We start from the raw sequence: 24,094 nt of genomic DNA on the forward strand, positions 1-24,094 counted from the left end.
CTGGGGAGCCAGCTACTGTGTGGGTTAGCACAATTAGAATGCCTACCTACATTCATTAGCTGTAGCGTGACACTTTCTGTGGGAGTGTGTGTTTGTCCGTGGATGCATGTACTTGTGGATCTGTGTCCGTGAACATGTGCACGAGTGTGTGTGTCTGTGTGTGTGTGTGTGTGTGTGTGTGTGTGTGTGTGTGTGTGTGTGTGTGTGTGAGCAAGAGAGAGGGAGCAGTTCATGTTTTCATGTGGTGCTTTGGAAGATTTCCTTACAGCAATCTCTTTAGCAAGATCACCACAAATGATGAAGCAAAAAAGAAATCTGCAAAAATAGCTCTCTTTTAATTTGATCAAAAGTATGAAGTGTGAAAGGTCAAGAAAATAACAGCAAAGTAGAGTTTTGCAGCTCATTACTATCTTTACTTTAGCTGCTGTAGTACAACCAATGATTGTACAGTGATTTAATACAGAATGTAGCAAAGACAATGTGCAGCCTTGCTCTGCCCACCAGACCAAAGGGCCAGCGCGCTAATGTCATAACCAGAATATACCTTCACCCTTCTGAATATACCTTCACCCTTCTGAATATACCTTCACTCTTCTGAATGTATCTTCACCCTTCTAAATGTATCTTCACTCTTCTAAATGTATCTTCACTCTTTTGAATGTATCTTCACCCTTCTGAATGTATCTTCACTCTTCTAAATGTATCTTCACTCTTCTAAATGTATCTTCACCCTTCTGAATGTATCTTCACTCTTCTGAATGTATCTTCACTCTTCTGAACGACAGTGCTCCTTCTGCTTCCCTCCGCTTCATGGAAGTGATGTTCTCCATCACCTGGAATAATCCACATCGCTGTTACTCCTGGATGTCATTGAAACTGCTTGTTTTTGGATCTGCTAAATGAGAATTGTCGTTCTCTCTGTCGGCGGAGCATTGCAAAGACCGCAAAGCAGCAACACTGCTCCACCTGTAGCATTATCGTGACCCCTGACCTCGTGCTCAGTCCCATGACAGCAGACCTCCCTGTCTAACCCAGCCCCACTCTGCAGTGCGAGTGAAGTATATACTCCTGCATCCCGAGGTGAAAACCATTAACAGCTCGATGTTTGCCTCCGGGGGCTCATCTCAGACAAAGAGACGGAAGGAGGATACTCCCCGCCAAGCCCAGCAACCCCCACACTACCACCAAGATCAGACTGTCCTGCTCATCAAAAACATGCCATAATCCACGCTGAAATTTACATACAGATTGAAGGCGTTCCAATGGCATTTGGGCTGCCTGCCCTGCACCCTGCTTTGGGGGGGTGGGGGGGCCTTACAAGGGGTTTGTGGGAAATGTGCTCGCATTAGCAGAGCTGCTGCTCGTCTAGGGCTTGGCGTGGCTGCCTATGCCGCCTCGAGACACCCACCCCACGCTGCCTGCCCTCCAGGACCCCAGCAGACACGGCCCCAATCAGCGAGCGCCCCCACGTCTTCCCCTCCTTCTGTCATTACCACCCTCATCGTCGCCACCTTCGCCAGCACCGTCGCGTAATCAGAATTCGCAGTGGCAGGGCCAGGGCCGGTAGCAGGGCGGTGGCCGGTGGGATGCCGGCAACACCGTCAAAAGCAATTTTCATCAATGGCTTTCTGGCACAAAGAAGAAGAAAAAAAACGGTGCAGATAAGTGAATCTGATTGTGCTGACGGAAGCAGCAGTTCACGCAGGCGCAAGCCCCCCTTCCCACGCCCGATGCACACGCCACTGATTCACACAGCAATACCGCCACAGCAGGGGAAGCGCCGCTACCTCACCGCGACATGGCAGCCACATCCAGCTTGCCTTGCTCTTTGAAGTCAGAATTGAGGACGGCAAGGTGATATTGCTCTCAGCTCACATGGGGGTTTTTTTTTCCCCCGTGCGCGGGCTGCTTTTCTTCATAGAATGGAAGTTCTCCGTATCTGCATGACAAAATGCTTAAATGTCTACAAAAAAAACTTCAGGATTGCTTTTTTCCTCCACCTCCGGGCTCTCTTATAAAGTCTGCCTATCTGACACAGGATCTCTGATGATTCATATTTCATTAAAAAGGAGCGACGGTGTCACCACAGTCCGTAACATTTTAACTCCTTACCTGTGTACCTCCTGCACTAAAATTACTCCGCCGTCTCCGAGAAGCTGTTTTCAGGAAGAAAAAAAAGAATATCCATGCTGACAAGCCGACGTCCTCCTTCTTCGACATGCCGCGGGAAGTACAGCCGGGTCTGAGGTCTGCAGGCTCCGCCCCTGCCCTGTCCACGCTAGCCGAAACCAGGCCTAACTGGCCCCATGCTGAAGGGACTGCTTTAATTAAAGTCTTGTCTCTGAGCCTGCCTACCGTGGCCGCCAGCCCCAGTCGGGACAGATAGAGACAGCCTTAATTGCTGGGGCTGGAGATAAAGTGGAATTTAAAATGTGGACTCGGCAAGGAGGGAAGCGCTTGCCACTAGTAAGCCGCACACGCACACGGGACGCCTGCGGCCACCGGGGTTGACGGAGACAGCCGAGGGACGTGGGTAAATGGAGAGGGGCCCAGGGGAAGGGGGGAAGGGGGTTATGGATCCACCCCCGCTGGCAAGTGCATTCTCAGCCTGCCGGTCACGCAGCCCTCCCTGCCGATGCATGCAAGAGGCTGTGCTCAGCAGTTGTGATGGTGCCCGTGGCCTCGAGGGATGTTAATACAGGCTCAATGTCAGGCCACGGCATTGGTCTCACGCATAACATCAACACAGCCCTGCCTATACGTCTTACACCTCTCTCTCTCTCTCTCTCTCTCTCTCTCTCTCTCTCTCTCTCAGATCTCCAACCTAAAACTTCTCTGGCTCTTCTTCTCACAGCTTTGCTCCTCTCGGGGGGCTCCTAATGCTCGGAGAACGTGGGTCGGAATGGTCGGGGGACTTGGCACTCCATCTTGGGGATTCCCATTCTGAGCACAGCTTAAGTGTACTCTCACAAACCTGGTCACTGTGCGGAAGATACAATAGACAAGCGCTTTATACCAGAGTGCAAGTGAATGTGAAAATGGAAGGGTGGAAGGGTCTGTGTGGGAGAGCATAGTTGGCATGGCAGTTTGTGACGGGGTGTGCGTGTGTGTGCATGTGTGTGTGTGTGTGTGTGTGTGCGCGCACGTTTATGCGTGCAGCTGAATGGAAGACTAAAGGTTCCTGCTGTTTGTGGGAGCTGCCATCTGTTTGCCACACTGGACAATGGTCTCACTCTTGCGTGACATGTTTCAGGTGGCCAGTCTCTCCCACTGGTGGCCAGTCTCTGCCCCTGCTCCTCGTAGAAGTAGAGTTGTCTGTGTAACAGTGAACTGTATGTGGGGCCGTGTGTGTGGGAATGTTGGTGTGTGAGTGAGAGTGTGTGGGTGTGTGTGTGTGGGTGTGTGTGTGTGTGTGAGGGTGTGTATGGGTGTGTGTGGGGGGGTGGGTGCCTGAGAGAGAGAGAGAGTGGAAGGGGGGGCCTTCTTTTATCTTCCCTTCTTCATGTAGAGTTCATAAATCATGGATTTTTTAATGTTTATATATATTTTTATATATTTTTGTTTTTGCTTTTTTTGTGCCAAATGTTTAATAAGTATTCCAGTTACTATTCTAATGTCAGAGAGGAGGAGATGTATGTGAGCAAGGGTCCCACACACTGTGGTGGACTTATTGTCTTTGGTCCCATGAGTAGCCATCCAGGGCTTTTCTCTGGTCACATGACTGAGTAGCCATCCAGGTCTTCTCTCTGGTCACATGACTGAGTAGTCATCCAGGTCTTCTCTCTGGTCACATGACTGAGTAGTCATCCAGGGCTTCTCTCTGGTCACATGACTGAGTAGTCATCCAGGTCTTCTCTCTGGTCACATGACTGAGTAGCCATCCAGGTCTTCTCTCTGGTCACATGACTGAGTAGCCATCCAGGGCTTTTCTCTGGTCACATGACTGAGTAGCCATCCAGGGCTTTTCTCTGGTCACATGACTGAGTAGCCATCCAGGTCTTCTCTCTGGTCACATGACTGAGTAGTCATCCAGGTCTTCTCTCTGGTCACATGACTGAGTCCTTGTCTCTGACAGTGAGGGACCATCAAAAGGCCCTTTGTTTACAATTGGAGTGTGGAAGTCGTGAGCAGAGCTTTCAGGCTGGAAAAATGCTTCCATCTCTTTGCTGTTTCCCCTTTCTTTGCTGTTTCTCTATCTATCTATCTATCTATCTATCTATCTATCTATCTATCTATCTATCTATCTATCTATCTATCTATCTATCTATCTATCTATCTATCTATCTATCTATCTATCTATCTATCTATCTATCTATCTATCTATCTCCTTCTTTTTCTTTCTCTCCCCCTTTCGGCACTTTCTCTGCTTCCTTCTCCCTCTGCCACACACACTTTCTTTTGGTCTAACGTGTCTACATTATTGAGCACCATGTTATGTTTTATCACTCCTGCAAGTATAGCTGATATTCAGTGGGTGGGGGATCAAAGCATGCCTAGCTTTGCACAAGGTTAGAGAATGCGTTGCCTTGGAGACCCCTTGAGAGCCCCTTGCCCCATCTTTCAAGTATAAGGTCATATGATCATGAGGGCCTTTAATCCTTTAGCCAAGGCCTCTGCTCCTCCATATTCACTTTGCCCTGGTAATAAAGGTCCGATAAAACTCGCTCATCCATACGCATCCACACTTATCTGTCTCCCTCACTGCCCCGCCCCCGTTCCTGCCCTCTGTTGATTGGCACGTTAATCCCAAAGTAAGTGAAGACTAAAGCAAACACGCAGAGACTCCAGTGGTTCAGAAATGGATCCGGTTCCATTGCTGCGTCGGGAAGTGGACCTCCCCCCAGCCTTTGCACAAGAAAAATGTCACCAGTTGAAATAAAGGAACCTGTTCCCAACATGTCCCTCCTGTCAGCACGCGCTACACTCGACTCTGCCAGACGCCTCCTGGCTTTGCTTCGCCGTGAAGTCAAACGTGAGCCGTCATTTGCGGCCGTGTGAAAATCTCTGGCTCCCCTGCAGTGCTGCGAGTGCTATTATGACGCTTCAGACTGTGTGCTGGAGGATTTGAGGAATTCAGTCTTTTATTGCAACTGTTAGACTGTTTTGTTTTTTTTGTTTTTTTTGAGGGTGAGTAACGCTGAGCTTGGGTCCACCTACACAGGCTGACACCCGTAATAGTTCCACATCCCTGTTTTTAAAAGTCAGCTCACACAGGCATTCTTACGAAAAAGCACAAATGAAGAGATTTCAGGGCCAAAGTCCCCGCTGAAAAGACACATCAAAGATTACATTTGACCCAATCATTCTCTCCAAGGGTCTGTAGTTTCAGTGTGAAAATCCAGCAGGACATTTGTAGCATTTGTAAACTCTGAGAGTTGACGCATGATATACCCAAAGCAGCCACATGTGCTGGACAGAACCCTTCCAATTTTAACCAATTTGTCCTTAGTTACCTCACATTCTCCAGAAGCGTTCACATTATTCTCCCACTGTCCCTCAGACCATCGTCCTGTCTGTTTTGGGGGGTTTGGGACATCCATTCTGGCTCTAAAGCGGAGAGGGTTGCATCTGTGTGATGTCAAGGAGATCTCTCTCATCCTTCCTGGTCTCTGCCTGCCTGACTGGCTCCTGTAATGCCGTTGCCTTTGTGACCAGCAGACTTGTAACAGCACTTCTCTTCTGCATGTGTTCATGTCAACAGATTTAATGATGGCGTATTATTACATTTAGAGAGGACTGCATCATTTCTGAGTAAGAGTAGGCATTATAAGAAGAAAGAAACGGAAGAGTTTATGCTTTTATTTGAACCTGTGGTGTGTGAGTGTGTGTGGGTGTGTGTGTGTGTGTGTGTGTGTGTGTGTGTGTGTGTTTGTGTGTGTGTGTGTGTATGCACATACTAAACAATCAGATTTCCTTCCTGACTGATATAGTGAGGATGCCTGGCTGTCACTCAGCTTATTGAGCATTTAGCACAGTTTGAATGTGCTCTTTCTCTTTCTTGCTCTCTCTCGCCTTTTCTCGCTCTCTCTCTCTCTCTCTCTCTCTCTCTCTTTCTCTCTCTCTCTCTCTCTCTTTCTCTCCAAGTTCAAAGCCAGTTTGATGTATGAGACTTCCTCCTCCTCCTAATTATACCTCTTTAATTCCAATCAGTAAAGTGCCTACGCTTTGACAGCCAGTCATTGCTTCAACTTGCATTTGCATTGGAACTATATGTATGTGTGTTTGTACTGTTGCCTATACGAATTTGTTGAATATGATGTCTGCGCGTGTGTATGTGTGTGCGCAATGTGTTTGTATGTGTGAATGTATTTGTGTGTGTGTGTGTGTGTGTGTGTGTACTCAGTCCCACATCCCTTATGCTAAATTCTCAGAGCTAGTGCAAGGTCTTGCTGTGCAAAACTGGCAAGAACAACAGCTTGGAACAGAACTGCATGAGGCATCTATTCTAAATGCATCAAGCTAATGTGACTCTGAATTGCTATCAAAAATGGCTTTTTTCTTGGTTGTGTTGTATCACATACCCACAGGGCCTAATCCTAAGAAATGTATTGCCTGTTCCTATAGATATGGGGCAGATGACCCAAATCAGGATCCATGTGTCATACTTTAGCATAGCTTCTCACCAAAGCCAAAAAAGGATGAGAGAATAAATAGGTGAGCGATTAAGGCCGTTTTTTCATGCATGAGCATGCCTTCATTCACACTGAGCGATGGTGTGCTTGCCAGAGAGAGAGAGCCGCTCCAAGCGTCCTTAAAGCTTAAGCAGCTGTGTGTGTTTTGGGGTCCATGAAAGACCCTTTCTGTGTGTGGCTTTGTGTTCTTTCTATCAGGATTCCATTACGGACCATTTATTATTATTATTGTTTTCTTTACACAAAAAGGTACTGTAAATACACACCACACAAGAAATAAAATGTTCAAATAAACAAAATGTGCAGGGAAAGTAAAAACAAAAGCCCAGAAAGGGCTTATACAAAGTGCTTTCCCTCAAAGAAAAGTGTGTGTGTGTGTGTGTAATATTAAAATAGACAAAAACCCATAGTGTATGGGTTAGTGTGTAAGTTACTGTAATAACTGTAATAAATGTGCACAGGTGTGCACATTTATGTTTATGTGTCCGTGTTCAGAGATACAACAAAATAATACAACTCTTATATGTACATGTCCAGACAGGACCAGATCAGATGTGAACAGATTCCACAGTAGGGCATATGCACGCATACACACTCATCCAGGGTTGTGGCACAGGGGACGTTCCCACCGCTCCCTTTCCTCAAAGCCCGTTAGTGTGAGCACACGGCTGCTCCAGCTATGGAAGACTGTCCCTGTTTAGCTGTGAAGACATGCGGAGAGAGCTCCACACCTCCCTCACGTGTGGCTGACCGCTCCACAAACTCGCAGCCAGGGCTGACAGCGCAGCACCGCCGCTGGTCGAGTGAGGATGGGCAGGACATGGCTGAGAGCATGGAAACCAGACACCGGAGCTCCAGATCATGCTGCTGGCCCAAATGTGTGTTGGCAGTACAAGCGATCCTCCCTCTGACGCACAGTAATTACCTATTTCAGGTACATACACATACTCTGTCTCTCCCTTTCACTCGGTGATTCTCCCGCTCTCTCTCTCTCTCAGTCTCTCTCTCTCTCTCTCCCTCCCACTCACTGTCTATTGTGACCGTGAGTCTTGAGGCTTGTTCCACATCCAGGAAAGGCTGTTTTCCTTGTTTTCCGGTCTAAATTTAACCTCTGTGTCTGTGTGTGTCTGTGTGCGTGCGTGCGTGCGTGCATGTGTTTGTGAGACATGCCCATGCTCTTTGTGCTTATTTAGGAAGCTCTGTGCTCTCAGCAGTTCTGTTTAGACACTTCAGACACGTCAGTACACTGCCCTGAAGCTCACTCACAAACAAACCTGGTCACAGAAATTTGGAATCAAAGTGTGGTAGAGGTGCCTCGTTATCTTCAGCCATTTTCTAGACAGCAGATGACTCTGTACGTACTGACAGTGACGTTTAACAGGCAGGCAGAGTTTTTCCTGCTCTTCAATTACAGAGTCAAGCTGCCTTATTACGACATGTGCCGCAATTCTCATCCGCGTTAGTAGTATATTACTAACACGATTATTCACACAAACCTATGAAGTGCCTGTGTGTGTGCACACATGTTTATGTGAGAAATAGTTATATAGTGAGAAACAGGAAACCAGTGTGTGTTTTCCCCGTCCGTGCCGCTCTGGTGTGCGCCTCAGCGGGGCAGCTCGCCTGAGCTGGGTCTGTGCAGCTGCAGCAGACTCCCTCTGTCTCTTTCTGCGTAACTCCACCTGAGAGACTGCCAGGGGTGCCGCACTTCAGGCCAGCTCTCTGAAACTGCCCGGCTTCACCGCGCCAAATTAGAAGGAGTCTCCGTGTGTGCGTGCGTCCCCGAGCATGAGGAGGCTCTATCTGACACTGCCGCTAGCATTCAGGTCTTCACCAGGCCAAACCACCGCAGTCCTGTGTGGCACAAGGAGACAGGAAGAACTGAAGAGGGGATAAGGCAACTTTGTGGCACGCTGCCAATTGTGTGTGTGTGTGTGTGTGTCTGTGCTTTTTTGCATTCACTAAGCGCAGCTGTGCACACTGAGAGCGGGAGACGTTCTTGGAGCGCCAGCATCCGGTTTCCATTCACCCAGCCCGTGTCCTCCCCATCCTCACAGAGCCAATGGCCATGCCGCGCGTCTTTCAGCCCGCCAGATCAACCAATCAGAGTCGCCGCCTCGTCGTACAGCTGCAATCTGCATCAGTGCCCTTGAAAGGCTGCCACGTGCTGCTAACAACATCACTCCTATAACAGGATCAAGCTCAGAGAAGTACCAAATCTGATCATTATTTGGACTGCTGAGAAAGCAATCACTTGAGTGGCTTACTGCGCAAGATAAAGACGAGCAGAAAGACAGGCGAGAAAATAACACAGTCACTCGAAGGTCATAAGAGACTTCTGGTTAGAGTGAAAATGACAGGGAGAAGTGACTCCACGAATGGCAGGAGGCCAGTGTCCGCCGGCACCCCTCCCACAAGCGAACTCAAGTCTGTAGTGGTTAAACCACCTGTGGAGAAAGTGGGTGAACGATTGGAGGTGAGAGAGTGAACAGAAGGAGGCCGTGGCAGCCTGACAGGCGGTGATGGAGAGGGCCAGGCAGGCAGGCATTGTGCTCCAAAGGTCATTATGATCCCAGCCTGAATAGCACCAATGTGATTCCTTTTTATGCAGGCAGACATAAAAGGCATTCCACTCAGACTGACCTGCACTCTTACCCCACTGTCCACACTCCTCCCCCACCCCACACCCCACCTTTCTCTGCCTGGGACCGGGGTTAGAGGCTCTATGACAACAACTATAAATCTCCATTACTTCGGTCTATTGTTAGGGGGTCGTCGGCTATTATGTGCACTGTCAGACTGGCAAACGTGTGAGTCTCGGTTTGGATCTGGGCACAGTGCTAGCCGTGGACACCGTGGCCAACATCCCTGGGCGAGAACTTATGCAAAAGCAGCCTCTCACGTGCATCCTGCAGATTCCCTCGGTGAGACCGAGGCAAGGTCTCCAAAGCCGTCGCGTCATGATACAGCTCGTTGCAAGGGAGGAGAGAGAGTGCCCCGCGCGACATTCGAGCGACCGTCCGTCGGCTTCCGTGCGGCGTTTTCGGGAGCTGTTTGGGTGCTGTGAGCTTTCTGGCACATCGTTTATTGTGAAGCTCTTTCGCATTGTCTGCTTGCTGTGAGCTTTCTGACATGCTTTTTAGGCACCTTTCTGTGTTGTCTGGTTGCTGGGAGCCTTCTGACAGAGATTTTGCACAGCCTGTGTTTTCGTATGGCGCCTCTCAATACCGCAGTACTCCGCACGAGAAAAGACAATCGCGAGAACCCCACGGCGCCTGACGGGAAAGTGCGAATGAGATTTAGCAGCTTTACCGTCCTAGAGCATCGTTTATATTAAACCAAGATCGAGCGAATTGATGTTTGCTGCAAGCGTCAGAAGCCTCGGCACACACACACTCCCGTAATCACAGCAGCTCAGCTGCAGAGAGTGTGCCTTTGTGTGACTCTGCTTGGCACGATCACACTGGGTACTTGCAGCAAGGGCCCTAGGCGGTTTTGTCACAGAGAGAGTGTGGGAGACAGAGAGAGACAGAGAGAAAGGGAGACACAGTGAGAGAGAGAGACAGAGAGAGGGCGATGGAGAAAGAGAGTATGCAGGAGACCAGAGTGAGGGTAGGAGACAGAGAGAGAGTGTGGGAGACCGAGACAAGAGAAAGACAGAGAATAAAGATGAGAGAACGATAGAGGAGAAGAAAGAGTATATAGAGTGAGATATAGGAATCGAGGACAGCGAGGCGTGCGAGAGGGAGGGAGCGCGAGCGAGAGAGCACACAGAGCTGTAGCAGACGAGGAGGTGTGGGGAAAGCTGAGCACATAGCGATCACTCACACCCAGTTGAGGGGAGATGGACAGAGAGACCTAAGAGGAGAACAACCCTACACAGGTAGAAAACCGCTTTGATTTGCGGAAGAAAGAGGGAAGTAGATCCGGAGACGGGACAGAGCCGGATGCGGTACGCCTGCACGTAAACACATTCGTTTGTGAGAAAGTAACTTTCTCACAAACGCCATTTCATCAAAAACACCCTGTTAGAGCCCGGAGCCCCTCTGCTGACATAGACAGGTTGTGTTAGCCAATCACTAGCTCTTCACATTTTTTGGGTGACCACTCTCAGCTCAGCTGTGACCTTGACACAGGTAAAAGCCATGGCAACACTGACGTGTTCAGCCGAAACACCCAAAGCGCTAAGATGTCAAAATGAGAATGGCCTGCTAGCCAGTTAATTTCTTGCTATCGGTGTGTGTGATTCAGCAACTGTAATCGTTTGCTTATAGTGTATGCTAAATTGGCGGGTGAGTGTAGGTACAAGGCAGGTGTTTCTAATAAAGTGGGTGGTGAGTGTATGCCTACACATGGGGAGAGGGGAGAGAGAGAGAGAGAGAGAGAGAGAGAGAGAGAGAGAGAGAGAGAGATGGGGGGTGGAGGGGTGCAGTTGGGGTGCAGTCACCTTCCATTGTACTGCATAGTTGTAAGCATTGTATTGGCAGTCTTTGTCAGGACACTATAACGACAGCACAGCACCCCTCGCTGGCTCTGACCGGATACTGCATCAAACTGGCCATTACTTCATGTTACAGTTCCATGTCTGGCCTTCACAAATCAATCTAAAAAAGTCTTTCCATTTATCTTTCCGTTTATTGTCATTTTATGTATGCCGGGACTATTAAGAATGATTTTGATTTATAAATACTCGCACAAATGTATTATTACCAATCTTGTCTCAGCAGTTTTGCTCCACGCAAAAGCTGTAGCTTTATGTAGGCCAGCGGCAGAGTTCCCAAACTTCCTTACCTCTTTCTTGTGTTTAGTAAGGCCTAGCATGACAGCCCTGCACGCCGCAGCGGAAGCGGATCTGCTGCGATCGCGCTCGCGCGTGTGGTGTGTGTGTGTGAGTGTGTGAGTGTGTGAGTGTGTGAGTGTGTGGGTGTGTGTGTGGGTGTGTGTGTGGTGTGTGAGTGTGTGAGTGTGTGTGAGTGTGTGTGAGTGTGTGTGTGTGTGTGAGTGTGTGTGAGTGTGTGTGGTGTGTGTGTGTGTGTGTGGGTGTGTGGGTGTGTGTGTGTGCATGAGCAGAGGTTGCTGAAGCCTGCAGCACTCCACACGGCAGCCGCAGGGGCCCCAGAGGCCTTGGAGCCTCCCTCTCAAGGACAGAGCACATTAGGCTGATTACATAAAGACAGAGAGTGATTTATAACAACTCTCCCCCATCTCCCGCACGATTCATCACCAGCCTCTTGACTTAATAAAGTATTGATATTTGGACGCAGCGAGAACAGGGGAGAGGATCCAGTGGTGCGGCGGGGGGGCGGGGGGGTGAGGTTTGGGGGTGGCAAGCGCGCGGCACCCATGGAGGAGCTCAGCGGGATCAAAACATCGACATCAGTCCTTCTCCGTCTCGTCCCGAGACAAGTAAAACTAATCAGAGAAGCGGATGAGGCGGAGCGTGATATAGAACACAGAGACAATGAAATGGAGCTCCGTTTCTTCTGCCCTCACCGCAGCCAGTGCCGAGGTTAACGTAACCGCGACACCCTTCATTGCCTTTTTTTGTCGGGGGTTTCGTTCGGGTCTTAGCAAGTCAACTAAAACACCGATGGATCATTTCTTGCTCGTCCTGTCACGTGAAGCGCGAGGCTGTTTTGTCGCGGCCGTGTCTGTGCGGACACGTGTGTGATGCTGTGCGTTGGTGTTTTGGCCAGGCCGAGGGAGAGGACAGCCTGAAGAAGATGCAGCTGATGGAGCTGGCCATTCTGAACGGCACCTACAGAGACGCCAACATTAAATCGCGTAAGAGCCTCCCCGCCTTCCTACCGGGTTTTGTTTGCACCAACAGGCCAGGTATTGTTAAAGGGCCTGTGTGACCCTGGCCTTTACTAATGCGCAACACAGCACTCCCAGGTAACCCTGATTCTCGGATAAAAGCACTCACAAACAGCACGGTGGTTTAATTCTAAATTGCTATCGAATGCCGTAAGCCTGCAGAAAGCTTACATATGGCCAAAAGGGAGAGGGATAAAAAAAAATGTGTTTTTATATTTTATATATATATATATATATAAAATTGTGCTACTCCACTTCTTGCTTCGTTGCTTTTTGCAAACACTGCTGCTGAAGTGCAACCCTGCGGAGTTTTTTTAATAGCAGAGTTCCAAGTGCTGCTGCGTGATTGGCTTTGTCCCGCTCTGACTAACGGATGTCTGGCTGCTCCTCTCTTTGCTCACATGCTTTATGTGCCGTGAACAGTGCGCTCATGATACTAACTCTGGCTTTGTCTCCCCCCTCCCTCTCCCCCCTCCCCCTCCCCCCTCCCCTCCCCCTCCCCCCTCCCCCCTCCCTCCGCGTTCCTCCGCTCACCGCAGCTGCCCTTGCCTTCTCTCTTGCAGCGAGCGCGCAGGCCCCGCGCATCATCGCCGGCCCCGCGCCCGTGCTGCCGCAGGCCGCCCTGCGCGCGCCCACGCCCGCCGGCCCCGCCATCATGCCCCTCATCCGCCAGATCCAGACCGTCATGCCCAACGGCTCGGCCCACCCGGCCGCTGCCACCCTGGTGCCGCCCGGCCCGGAGTCCGCCGGCCTGATCTACGCGGCGCCCTACGAGTACCCCTACACGCTGGCGCCCGCCACCTCCATCCTGGAGTACCCCATCGACTCCAGCGGGGTGCTAGGTAAGCATGGCTGCACCTGCGAGTGCCCCGGCGGAGCCCAGCCGCCCCAGCCCCAGGCCCACCAGCACCCCCACGCGTTCGGGCCCTGGACGGCAGCGCCTGGCCTCCTCCTGCGCCACTCTTCTTAGACCCCCTGCCTCCCTCCGCCCACACCTCCCTAAACGCGGTGGAGCTTTCTGTCCACCCCATCGCTGCCCCTCCACCTCAGAAAAAAAAAAGGCAACAAACAAAAGAACAGAAACAATACCACTCCCCGCCTTTCCCACTTAATCCATTTAGTGTCATAAAAGTCCTCTCTCATTGCAAAAAAACAAAACAAATCCTTTTAAGAAATGTGTGCATAAGTGATTGGGTTGTTAAGTGCTCTGCTGGTTTTATGTGGAGCATAAGATACCGCTCTCTTTTTCTCTGTTCTCCCTCTCCCTCTCTCTCTCCCTCTCTCTCTCTCTCCCTCTCTCTCTCTCCCTCTCCCTCTCTCTCTCTCTCTCTCTCCCTCTCCCTCTCTCTCTCTCTCTCTCTCTCTCTCTCTCTCCCTCTCTCTCTCTCTCTCTCTCTCTCTCTCTCCCTCTCTCTCTCTCTCTCTCTCTCTCCCTCTCTCTCTCTCTCCCTCTCTCTCTCTCTCTCTCTCTCCCTCTCTCTCTCTCTCTCTCCCTCTCCCTCTCCCTCTCTCTCTCTCTCTCTCTCTCTCTCTCTCTCTCTCTTGTTTTCTCTGTCCTCCCTCTTCCCTCCCCTCCACCTTTTCCTCTAGCTCCCTCTCAAAGGCTCTGTCCTCCTCTCTCCACACAGGCTCTATTGCTTCATTAAGGCACTTGAGAAAAGCGGATTATGAATATCATGTTACAAACAGCATTTTGCCAGTTTAACATAGACTGCTCCCAGAGGCACAGTGTTTAGTTGAGCAATGCCGGAAAAAAAAAAAAAAAAAGCATCCACAATGCTAAGAGCCGTGTGTCCAATGAGATGAGCCGAAGCAGGGTTTAGCTCCCGTCCAGTGAGCAGCCTTTAGTCAGCCCAGATCAAGCTCCAGGCGTTCCAAGGCCGATGCAGTAGCCTCGTCTTAGAGGCCTGGTGTGGTTCTAAGGGCGGCTGGTTTTTGGGGCTCGGGCCGATGGCATGGGCGCTTTGCCGAGAGAGCGGCAGGGGAGGAGGAGCACCGGGGAGGGAGGCGAGCGAAAGATTTCACCCTGTCTTCTTTCTTGTGTACACCTATACAGCGTCCCCAAAGGCCGAAGAGCTGCCCCTCTACCTGGGCTTTCACACCTGTCACTTTCCCATCACTGTGCAGCGTGGAGAGCCAACCGGCCGGCCTCCCTTTTAAAACTGAGCACCGACCCCCCACCCCCCACCCTGGCCCCTCCCCTTTTTCGACCCCCCTACTCCCTCAGCAGACACCCCCCACCCACCCACCCACTTCTTTCCAAGCACCCGTCTCATTGGACTGAGTGGAGAACGGCCCCCTCTCGGTCCCGCTGCCCCACCAGGAGGCCCTGCTACCCAGGCTCCCTTACTGTTCGTCTCTTCTGAAACCATGCCTGTGTTGTTGTTGTTTTTTTTTTAAATCTCTCTGTCTTTGTTTTATTGTTTGTTCCTTTCTTTGTTTTTAATTATTGTGAAGCGTGTTGAAGTGATGTGTATCGTTATGAGGGAAAAAAAGCACTGAGCCCCAAACTGCTGCAGGCCCTCTCCGGATGCCCCCTCCATCCCCATTCCTGCCCCTCGCCCTGTAGGAGGGGGCACCAGGAGGGGTAATATGAGGACGGTGAGGGGACAGTGGGGGTCAAGCAGGGACTGCTTTGGGAGCCAGGGGGTGGCAGGGTCGTTAAGGAGTGGCATCTGTTCCGAGTTGAGCTCTATTCACACAGCCGTTGTAGGACAGTTTCGATGGTGCTTTGTAGCAGTAAAATTCTTTGTTTACAGCGTAATATGAACAAACAACAGAAAATATTAAAAAATACAGCCTCACACATGCAGCGACCAAAATGGTTCTGAGAAGTCTTGCTTTGCAGGCTCTCAGACGCAGACTGCCCTAAAACGGCTTGAGTAATACATCGGACTGTAGTGTGTGTTGTTTCCCTAAGACAGACACTCCTGGCACTAATTTCCCATTCCCTTCCTTTATTCTTTAGGTGTGGCTTTCCCCACGAAAGGCTAAAAGTGCTTTCGAGGATCCTTACTGAGCCCCTCATCCGATCTGAGTGTTAACACACATGCGCTTTCGTTTCACAGCGGCCTTGTTGTTTCTTGAGTGTCAATGAACCATGAACATGAGCCTAGCAGTCAGTCAGACACACTACTGTTGGTTGTTGTTTACAACAACCACTCCTCGTACCAAGAGGCTCTGCTCTTAGTACACACCCATCTCTGCCCGATGCTTTCCCCTGGTAGTATAAAAAACATTTACACATATGCCTAGGCACAGGAATGTTCTACTGACTGCTATGTTTTTTGTTTCAATGAAACAAGTGGAAAACAGATATCTCGCTTTACTAATCACTTAATTCATCACTGTTGGATTTTTCTACATTTTTCCTCGTTTTCTACTGCAGATGTGCCTAAATGCCATTGTCTCTGTGGCCATGCTCAGAGAGCGAGTGTAGCAGTATTATATTTAAATAGTGAACTGGAGAGATGAACTTCCCTGTTGCTCCAGTGCAGGGTTAGGTGACTAGTAAAGCTCTCCTTTGTGTGTGGGTGTAAGTGGGTGTGTGTGTGTGTGTGTGTGTGTGTGTGTGTGTGTGTGTGTGTGTGTGTGCTCGTCTGCTTGTGTGCTTGTCACTAATGTCTGTCATAATGTATCCAAGCAACGCATGGATCCACTTGGGCTGATTGCGCCCATGTTTGGTTTTATTTTTGTTTTTTTTCCCTCCAATTTCAGTATGCTAGGTTTAAAGATGAAAGACAAGTATTATTTGTGCCTTAACTTGTATTTTTTGTAATATTTGTTAAACATATTTGGTCTGTCCAGAATGGTAAATTCATCCGTTTGATGGAAATTGTCAAGTTTAATTGATCTAATCTGTGTTTTTGGTGATATTATTGCAATCCAAGCAGGTGCAGTGACAACTAAAGTTCGAAGGCACGAAATGCGGGTCCATCCTTACCAAAGGGTAGTGACCACAGACAGAGGTTAGTTTAGCTCACATGCTCTCCAGTTCATCACCAGTAACCACTCACTGTTGGTCCTGATCTGCTGTGTTTGTCCACACACTATTACCAGGTTCACTATAGGCAGAGGTGGGGGGGGGGGTGTATAATCATTAATTTGGTCTCCAACATACATGAATACAAAAACATAGAGGGGGAACAAAGCACCTGCACATGCAGGTGTTAAGTGGTTGACTTCATTCCATTATTTTGATGACCTTGTGAATCTGACATGATGTTGATGACAAATAATGGACCCTGATGCATAAAAACGTGCTTCACGTGCCCCACACATTTCCATAATCTCACAGGTTCTGCTTATTGGTCAGGTTCACTATTTATGTTTATTTATTTTACAGACCCTGGTTACAATTGTAACACATTACAAATATTTACTTTATGAAGAGCTAAAATTAATTATAGTTGAATAATCATTTGACACAGACATAGCCTACAACATTCTTAAAAAGATGACTGAAAACTATGCATGTTTACATATGTATATAACACAGGCAGACATTGTTAAAGGAGCTACATGTAAGACTACAAAAGTTTTCACTTTTAGAGCCTACTACTATGGTTGTGCTTCTTTCAAGCAAATGTTTGTGCTTACATGTTCAGCGGTTTTCCTTTGGTCACTTGTGGCATTGGACATACTTTGATGAATTCAGCATGTGAGCAAAGTTAGAACCAACTGAATAAGCTAGGGTGACACGCGTTGGTTCATGGTGCTCACTGGATGGCGGGTGCCAATTTGTGAAGTTTGATATCATGAAATAAAAATCTTACATGTCACTTCTATAACATTTTAACAAACCAGTTTTTAACTGACTATCTTAAAGTCACTTGTGCATTCTACAGGTTTTGAATATATGAGCATATGTGTAGTTAACACCAAAATGAAGTCCTAGTCTGTGGCAAGAATTATCTTCATTGTCCAAATCCATGTTTACTTTTAATGGAAAAAAGTTCAAAAGTTAAGTTTTAAATTATTGTTTTAATATTAATGCAATACATTGTGATTGTCAGTTGGACATGTTTCCAGTATTTGATTAATTGGTAATACATGGTTAATGTATGTTACATCATTACACACTGATTATATTGATTATGAGAATTTGAGAATCAGGTAATACCTATTTAGAACTAGTGACCACTGGATATTGGATATTGGATATTTGGATATTGACAATGAAGATGATTTATTGTGTTCTGCAGAATATTGTCACATATTTTGATGTGATGGAGCATACAAACAACTAAAGAAGCTGCTTTAAAATTCATCAGTGGACAGACATCTAACTGAAAAGAGACCACATAAATAGATTATTGACTGTATCAATGATGTGACATGAGCAGATGGACAGAAACATGCTAGTCCATGATTTCGCCCTCTCCTAAAGGCCAGAGCCCCGCATAAAGTCCAGACATGCACTGCAGCTGACCTTCACTGTGAAATTACAAAGCCTTTATGATATTGTAGTTCCTATATATGGGTTCAAATTCATTTTTGGTTGACATTTAAGGGTCATGTGTGACTTCTGGTTGACTGAATGAAGGTGAATTGGTCTGCTTAAAACAGCTGAATGCATGAGAATGGGAAAAAAATAGTTGTTGGGTCTTGCCATCTTTAGTCGGGCATCTTTACCAGCTGCAGCTGTCAAACAGGTCATGGATGTCAAGCAGAAAAACAGATAAAGCAGTCTCATGAGATTCCTTTTTTATTATTATCATTTGTCATGTATTTCTCATATCCATTTTGTTTTATACTGTAAATGTTTTATATTATGGTACTACTGCTTTCAAGAGTATCTACTTTTGAGAACCCATTTGCACAGGATTTCCAAATTTTCAATCTGTGCATTTTTACTGAATTGCTAATCTACACCGAGGTCTCACTTTTAATTTTAGTCGTTTAGCTACTTGTTTGTTTCCACCTCTTGGTATTTGCCTCATTTGGTAAAGAGATAATATGTGGCACAACTCTTTTTTTGCACTGAATGGGTCAGAAGCATTCATCTCCTCTGCTCCACACAGAGCAGACATATTTGAAAAAGTGAATACTACATCAAAACCTCAGATGATGGAACTGAACATAATCTGTTGACTCCACATGTGATCAAAGCTGCGTAGTCTTAAGGTTGACCACTGTTAGGTGGACAGAAATGTTGATCATGTAGGAGTATAAATGCATTTATGAAAAATATTCCACTTGATACATTTTTATGTTTTACTGTAAGCTTCTTTTTTGTTGTTGCAAAGAAAATAGTATTCACTTGTGGCTTCTTAAAAAAAATATATATATATATATATATATATAAATATATATATAAATATGAATATATATATATAAATATATATATATATATATATATATATATATATATATATATATATATATATATATATATAATATAATGCAGGAATGTATATGAAATAAGATTTTACTTGTATTTTGCAAAGAGATAGCAATGATATTATAGAGGGCTATTTGTAGGAAAGAAACATATGCATCATAGTGGCTTTATAGCACCACCTTAGAGAATTTCCTATATTTTTGGATATATGTTAGGGCTTTATATGAACAACAGGACTTTTTTCAGTGTTTATATGCAAATGCATTTTATATTATGTGTCCTGTGAATTGTCAATAGTCTGCAACGCTGAGGGCAATGGCTAAAATTCCCACAGCTTCTGTTTTCGTGGCTATTATGCTATTTAGAGAATACCTTGTAGTGTTGCTTTGTATCATTAAGGCCAAGATTTTTATGTTGTTGTAAATACAGGGAAAAAAAGAATTTGAAAAGACAATAAAAATTTTATTGAGTACAAAAGCAACGGACAACTGTTTTTGGCCCTAAATTCTTTCACCATCAATGTGGACTTTTCAAATTCGCTTCTGCATTTAGTCTTAACAAGAACACATAATAATCCATGTCCATCGTAACTCTCAGCTTGCTGCTTGAACCTCTGAAGAGCTCTAGTGCTTATTAGCAGTCAGGTAACGACGCACACCGACTGCGCTCTGGTCTGTCCTCTCATTCCACTGGAATCTCTCTGTGTCCATTCACTTGACTGCTACTAACCATTAGACATGTCAGCTGCAGTTGTGCTTTTTTTTAATCTTTTTTTTTTATTTACTCTTTCTTAATGTGTGACCAATTGGAGCAGAGGCTTTCCGTCATACTCTCAGTAAAATCATGCTTGGATTTTACTGCGAGATGGAGACCAGCCGTTCTTTCAATCACCTCCATATTCAGTCAGCCCACTGTGCGAGTTCTTCAGAACGCTTAAGTTCACTTTTTTTTCATGCCGACCACGACATAATGCCACAGGATGTTGTGTAAGGCATGAAAATGTCGTGATAAGCTGAAGTTTCCAGAGGCTCGATTGAATCTGGAGCCTAATTGTGATCAGTTAATCATACTGTCATCCTGCCGTCACTAGCTGAAACTAATCTCCTCTCTATCTTTTTTCTTTTCCTCCCTCTTCTGTTTTCCTCCTTTTTTGTTATGTTCCCTCTCTTTCTGTTTGTTTCTCTAACCCACCCAGCCACCACCGGCAACTAACCCCTGACCTTCTGACCTCTCAACTTCACCCAATGATGACCTGCCCATTACCTGCCTGCAGATCACTTCTCTGCTCTAAAAAAAAAAAAAAAAAAAAAAAAAAAAAAAAAAAAAGTGAGTGAAAGAAAGCACGAAAGAGAGTATTTAACAGCCTTCACTTGGCAATGGCAGAGGAGAAGCAGCTCCGCTGCACCTGATGTATGGACTTTTGGCATGGGCTGGAAGACACCCTCCAGCTGAAGTGGTGCGTTTGGAGTGGACCACCCAGCTGCTGTAGACCTGCACTGAGTCATTTGTAAGCAATAAGCAATAAAGATTAGCCCACTCTCTCACCAACTCATTCACCAAACCATGGCCCCATGCTTCCCGACAGTACACCACAAACGCCCGTAGATCTTCACGACAACACAGACCCAACCTTGAGTCAAGGGAGGAGGACGAACAGCTGTCACTGCCCTGCTCCGTTGGCGGGGTGTGACAGTAACAGGATGTATTGCGTTCCACGGTGTTGCAGCAGTGCACACACCTTTCTATCTCAGTACATTAACTCCGCGGACTGGTACTTACACAGCGCTCCGTCGTCTGTTCCGAAATCTGACTAGTGCATCAAAAGGGAATATTAGAGGGAGGCTGGATATGAATACAGGCAGTGCAAAGAGAAGGATGAACCTAGAAAGAGGTGCGTGTGTGTGTTCTAAAGCATCCCCATTCTCCTCCCAAATAATCGAACACTACTTAGTGGACGAGTTTCTCTGAGGATGTATAAGCCATGCTTGCCTACGTGCTGTACAAATGTATGAAATTTGTAGATAAATGTTAAAGAGAAAAAAAATCAGAGTCAAAGAACACATGTACAGACAACTTTTATTATCCTCCGGTGCTGGGGAAGAGAACAGATATATTTTTACATCTGAATCTTTTGTACTTGCTAGTATTGTGAAGAGAAAAAAAAAAAAAAGATAATACCGAACCCTTTATGAAGTGAAAACAATCCAGTTTTCTGTAATTGGATGTACAAATGGATGACCAAAACAACCTTTTCGTTCTACCAACGGGGGGTTGAAATGGAAACATTATGAAGTGCCTTATCGTGGTTCTCATGGTCCTGTCAGTGGGAATGTGTCATCATTAGTGGCGAATGAGCAGGCCTGAGTTCAGTGCACACAGCTTTCTCTGAAGACACAGTGAGCTCCTTGAACGTGCCATTACCTTACCTTGTCCTCGCACTTCAAAAGGGGACCTTCAAAAAAGAATAAATGATGATTGTTGAAGATCTGCTGTAATATATTGTCTTAACGCTAAATCTTGTATCCAAGTCTTGAGTCTAATTTTATAGCCAAAACAGAGCAGGGTTTATTTGTTTTATTTTGTTTTTCATTTTGTTTGTTTCAGCTTTTGGTGGGGCTCAAGTTTTCATTTTAATCATTTAAATTACATGTAAATTGGCCTTCAACCTGTATGCATTCTACATATGTCCATATATGAGTTTATACATGAAATTATTCAGTTCTTGGATTGTGCCTCAAACTCTGGACATCCCAATATCATAAAACAGGACCTTAATATCATGGACCTTTAATACTGCTACATGAGTCATTTGTAATCCACGAGCACGTTACGCTCGGCATGTCCTTTTTTCATTCTAATAAAATACTGCACTATCACTTTCGTGGAGTGTTAAAAAATATGGGTTGTAAAATAAGTGAACTACAACCAAGGTCCTCCACCTTTGGTGGGAGAGCATCAGTGTTCAGTGGAAGCTGTGTGCTGTGCTCGCACTGGACTGCACCACACTACTGTGTTACGTGTGCCCCGTCCCTGCCCTTCTGCTCTTCCTTTACTATGCAACAGAATGGCCTCTGACGTCGTGTGGGGAGTCTCTGTGTCATCGACCGCGTCTTCCTGTATCGTCCTCACTTCACTACCATTTTTGGTTGTGATTCTGCAGTGCCATCACAGTATTATTGTAATGCAAGGGTATTATAAATGAGGTCCAGCGTGTTTTTGTTTTTTTTCAGATGACAATAGCCTGTATGTGAAAAGCTCTGGTTTTTAGTAGCTACAATTATCAAAATGGTCAGATTTGAGAATGTTTTATGAAAAAAAGCTTAACAGAACAGTACAGGTTAGATTTATCTGTGGGTGAGCCACACCATAATCAGTATCGCATGATCTTTCACAACCTATAACAAGGTATAAATCTGGTTTATGTTAGTTTTACAAAGGATTTTTTTCCAGATCTACTCAATTTATTGATGTGAATGTTCTTTATCATAAGAGTGACTATGTGTTCCAAACATGCTGACAAAAGTCTCTGTTACATTCATGCGATGTGTGCCCCTACCCAAGTATTGCCTATGAAAAAAGTATGTCTGTATTGGCAGCCATTGTTACAAGTTTATACCTTATTTTTCTATCTTATTTTATATGTATGTAATAAACTACATTAAATGCCTTGTCTCCGTACAGTGTGTAAACGAGGAGTCTTTCATGTCATGTCAGTCAGTTTGATATGCATTCCTAATCCAATAAGCTAACAGCACATTTCCCAAGATTTTATCAGCAAATGTTACCAGCATATGCAGTTATTGTTGCCAGTATCATCATATTAATAGTTTTAGATAAAGTCCTTAGCAGAGTGCTCTGAGATATTAATGGATCTGTGCCAAGAAAGCACTTTCAAAATTAGCACAACCATATTTAACAACGTTTCTAACAAGATGTGCTCTAACAGACTGTAGTCTGTGTTAAAAGTACCTAATGCAAGGGAAGTAACTGCAACAGGCCCCATATCATTTAATACTCAAATACATTTTTAACATTCCTTATCCTTTGGCAGTATTACTGCTTAAGTATTACGTCAGCAAAATACCAGCATTTAAATTTCTACTCCTTAGCATTGATATGAGTACTTCTAATTACACTGTACCAAGATGCATGGCGGTAAATTACCATTAGCGGGGAATGTCGCATGCTTTAAAAAGCAGCGCTCACTTTTTGGGATTAGAGTCATAAAAGTTCCGGGTTCTGTTTAAAAAAAAAAATGTAATTAGAGGTATAAGCTGAGGAAAACACCACACCTAATGAAAGCAGTGGATGATGGGGAACTGGATGTTGCCGTGCCAAGCACCCGGGTCACCTCAGTTTCAGAAACGAGCACCAACACCGAAATCACCTCCGACAGCCCCTACATTATACAGTGCCAGCCATTCTAAGTCAAGTCATGTCCGCAAAACCTTCTGCCAAGCAGACAGCAGTTAGCGTCCTCTCACTCTTCACCGCTACAATTGCACGAGCAGTGCCCTCCGTCTGTCCTCCTTTGTTTGCCTCTCCAGCCTTTTCTCTCTGCATCCTCTTCCTCTCGTTCACATCCTCCCGTCCTCGCCCCGCAATCCAGGCCCGCGCGCCGGAAATTGCTGTGTCTATCACAGGGGCTCAAATTGCCTGGGCCTTCGCGCTCCTCTGCTGGCTGCTGATAAGGGTTGCCAGTGGCCCTGCAGGCTGTTTTGGGAGAAGGAATCGCATCTTGAGTCGCCACCGGGTGTTGGGCCATGAAAGTGTTTTGCTTCACGCGGGGAGCGAGCCGAGAGCAGCTTCAGGACCTTGAGACCGGGGCTGCGGGGAAGCGCCCCTTCTCCACCCCAAGCCTCCCCCCCCTCCCCCCATGCCCCCGCCGTCGTCTCCCAGCTATCTGGCCCCCTCTCACCACTTCTCTCGACTAGCTATGCGCTCCGGGGGCTGGGGGTGAGGTGGGGAGGAGTGTCAGCGGAATGTCTGAGTGTCAATACAGTGGCAGGGAAAGAGAATAGTTAGTCTAGAATGCATTGTGTCATTCCCAATATGAGGAATATGAAATGAACTAGTTCATCTTCTAATAAAAACAGCTATTACAGTTGTGCGTTCGGATGCGGGGGGGTCGAGTGCACATCATTTGAAGATGAGGGATTGTTTTCTTCTGCTATTAAAACGCTGCCCCTGAAGTAATCACATTTGTTTCAGCAATGAGGTCATATTTACAAATGAAAATGAATTGTGCTGCTTTGTTTAGGCTGTGTGGTGGCACAAACTCTATAACCTCAATTCACAAAGA

At 46.5% G+C, this 24,094-nt stretch overlaps 1 protein-coding gene across 6 annotated transcripts in view; it reads left to right on the forward strand.

Annotated features, from left to right (window-relative positions):
* The window catches only part of qkib (QKI, KH domain containing, RNA binding b), a 64,487-nt gene extending 42,017 nt beyond the window's left edge, over positions 1 to 22,470 (forward strand). The window contains exons 5-9 of one of the 6 annotated variants that reach the window (XM_081725128.1): positions 12,329 to 12,416; positions 12,989 to 13,291; positions 14,506 to 14,592; positions 16,340 to 16,417; positions 19,988 to 22,470. In XM_081725128.1, coding sequence (XP_081581254.1) covers positions 12,329 to 12,416; positions 12,989 to 13,291; positions 14,506 to 14,592; positions 16,340 to 16,417; positions 19,988 to 20,004 — 573 coding nt within the window. In that variant the 3' untranslated portion in view covers positions 20,005 to 22,470. Of the gene's footprint in view, positions 1 to 12,328; positions 12,417 to 12,988; positions 13,292 to 14,505; positions 19,274 to 19,987 lie in introns of those variants that run through there. The other 5 variants (XM_035531797.2, XM_035531796.2, XM_081725127.1 and 2 more) reach the window with 5 other exon arrangements.
* The last annotated feature ends 1,624 nt before the right edge of the window (positions 22,471 to 24,094 follow it).

This window comes from Electrophorus electricus, chromosome 12, assembly GCF_041902795.1.
Source record: "Electrophorus electricus isolate QZ-2024a chromosome 12, ASM4190279v1, whole genome shotgun sequence".
Classification (NCBI taxonomy): Eukaryota; Metazoa; Chordata; class Actinopteri; order Gymnotiformes; family Gymnotidae; genus Electrophorus; species Electrophorus electricus.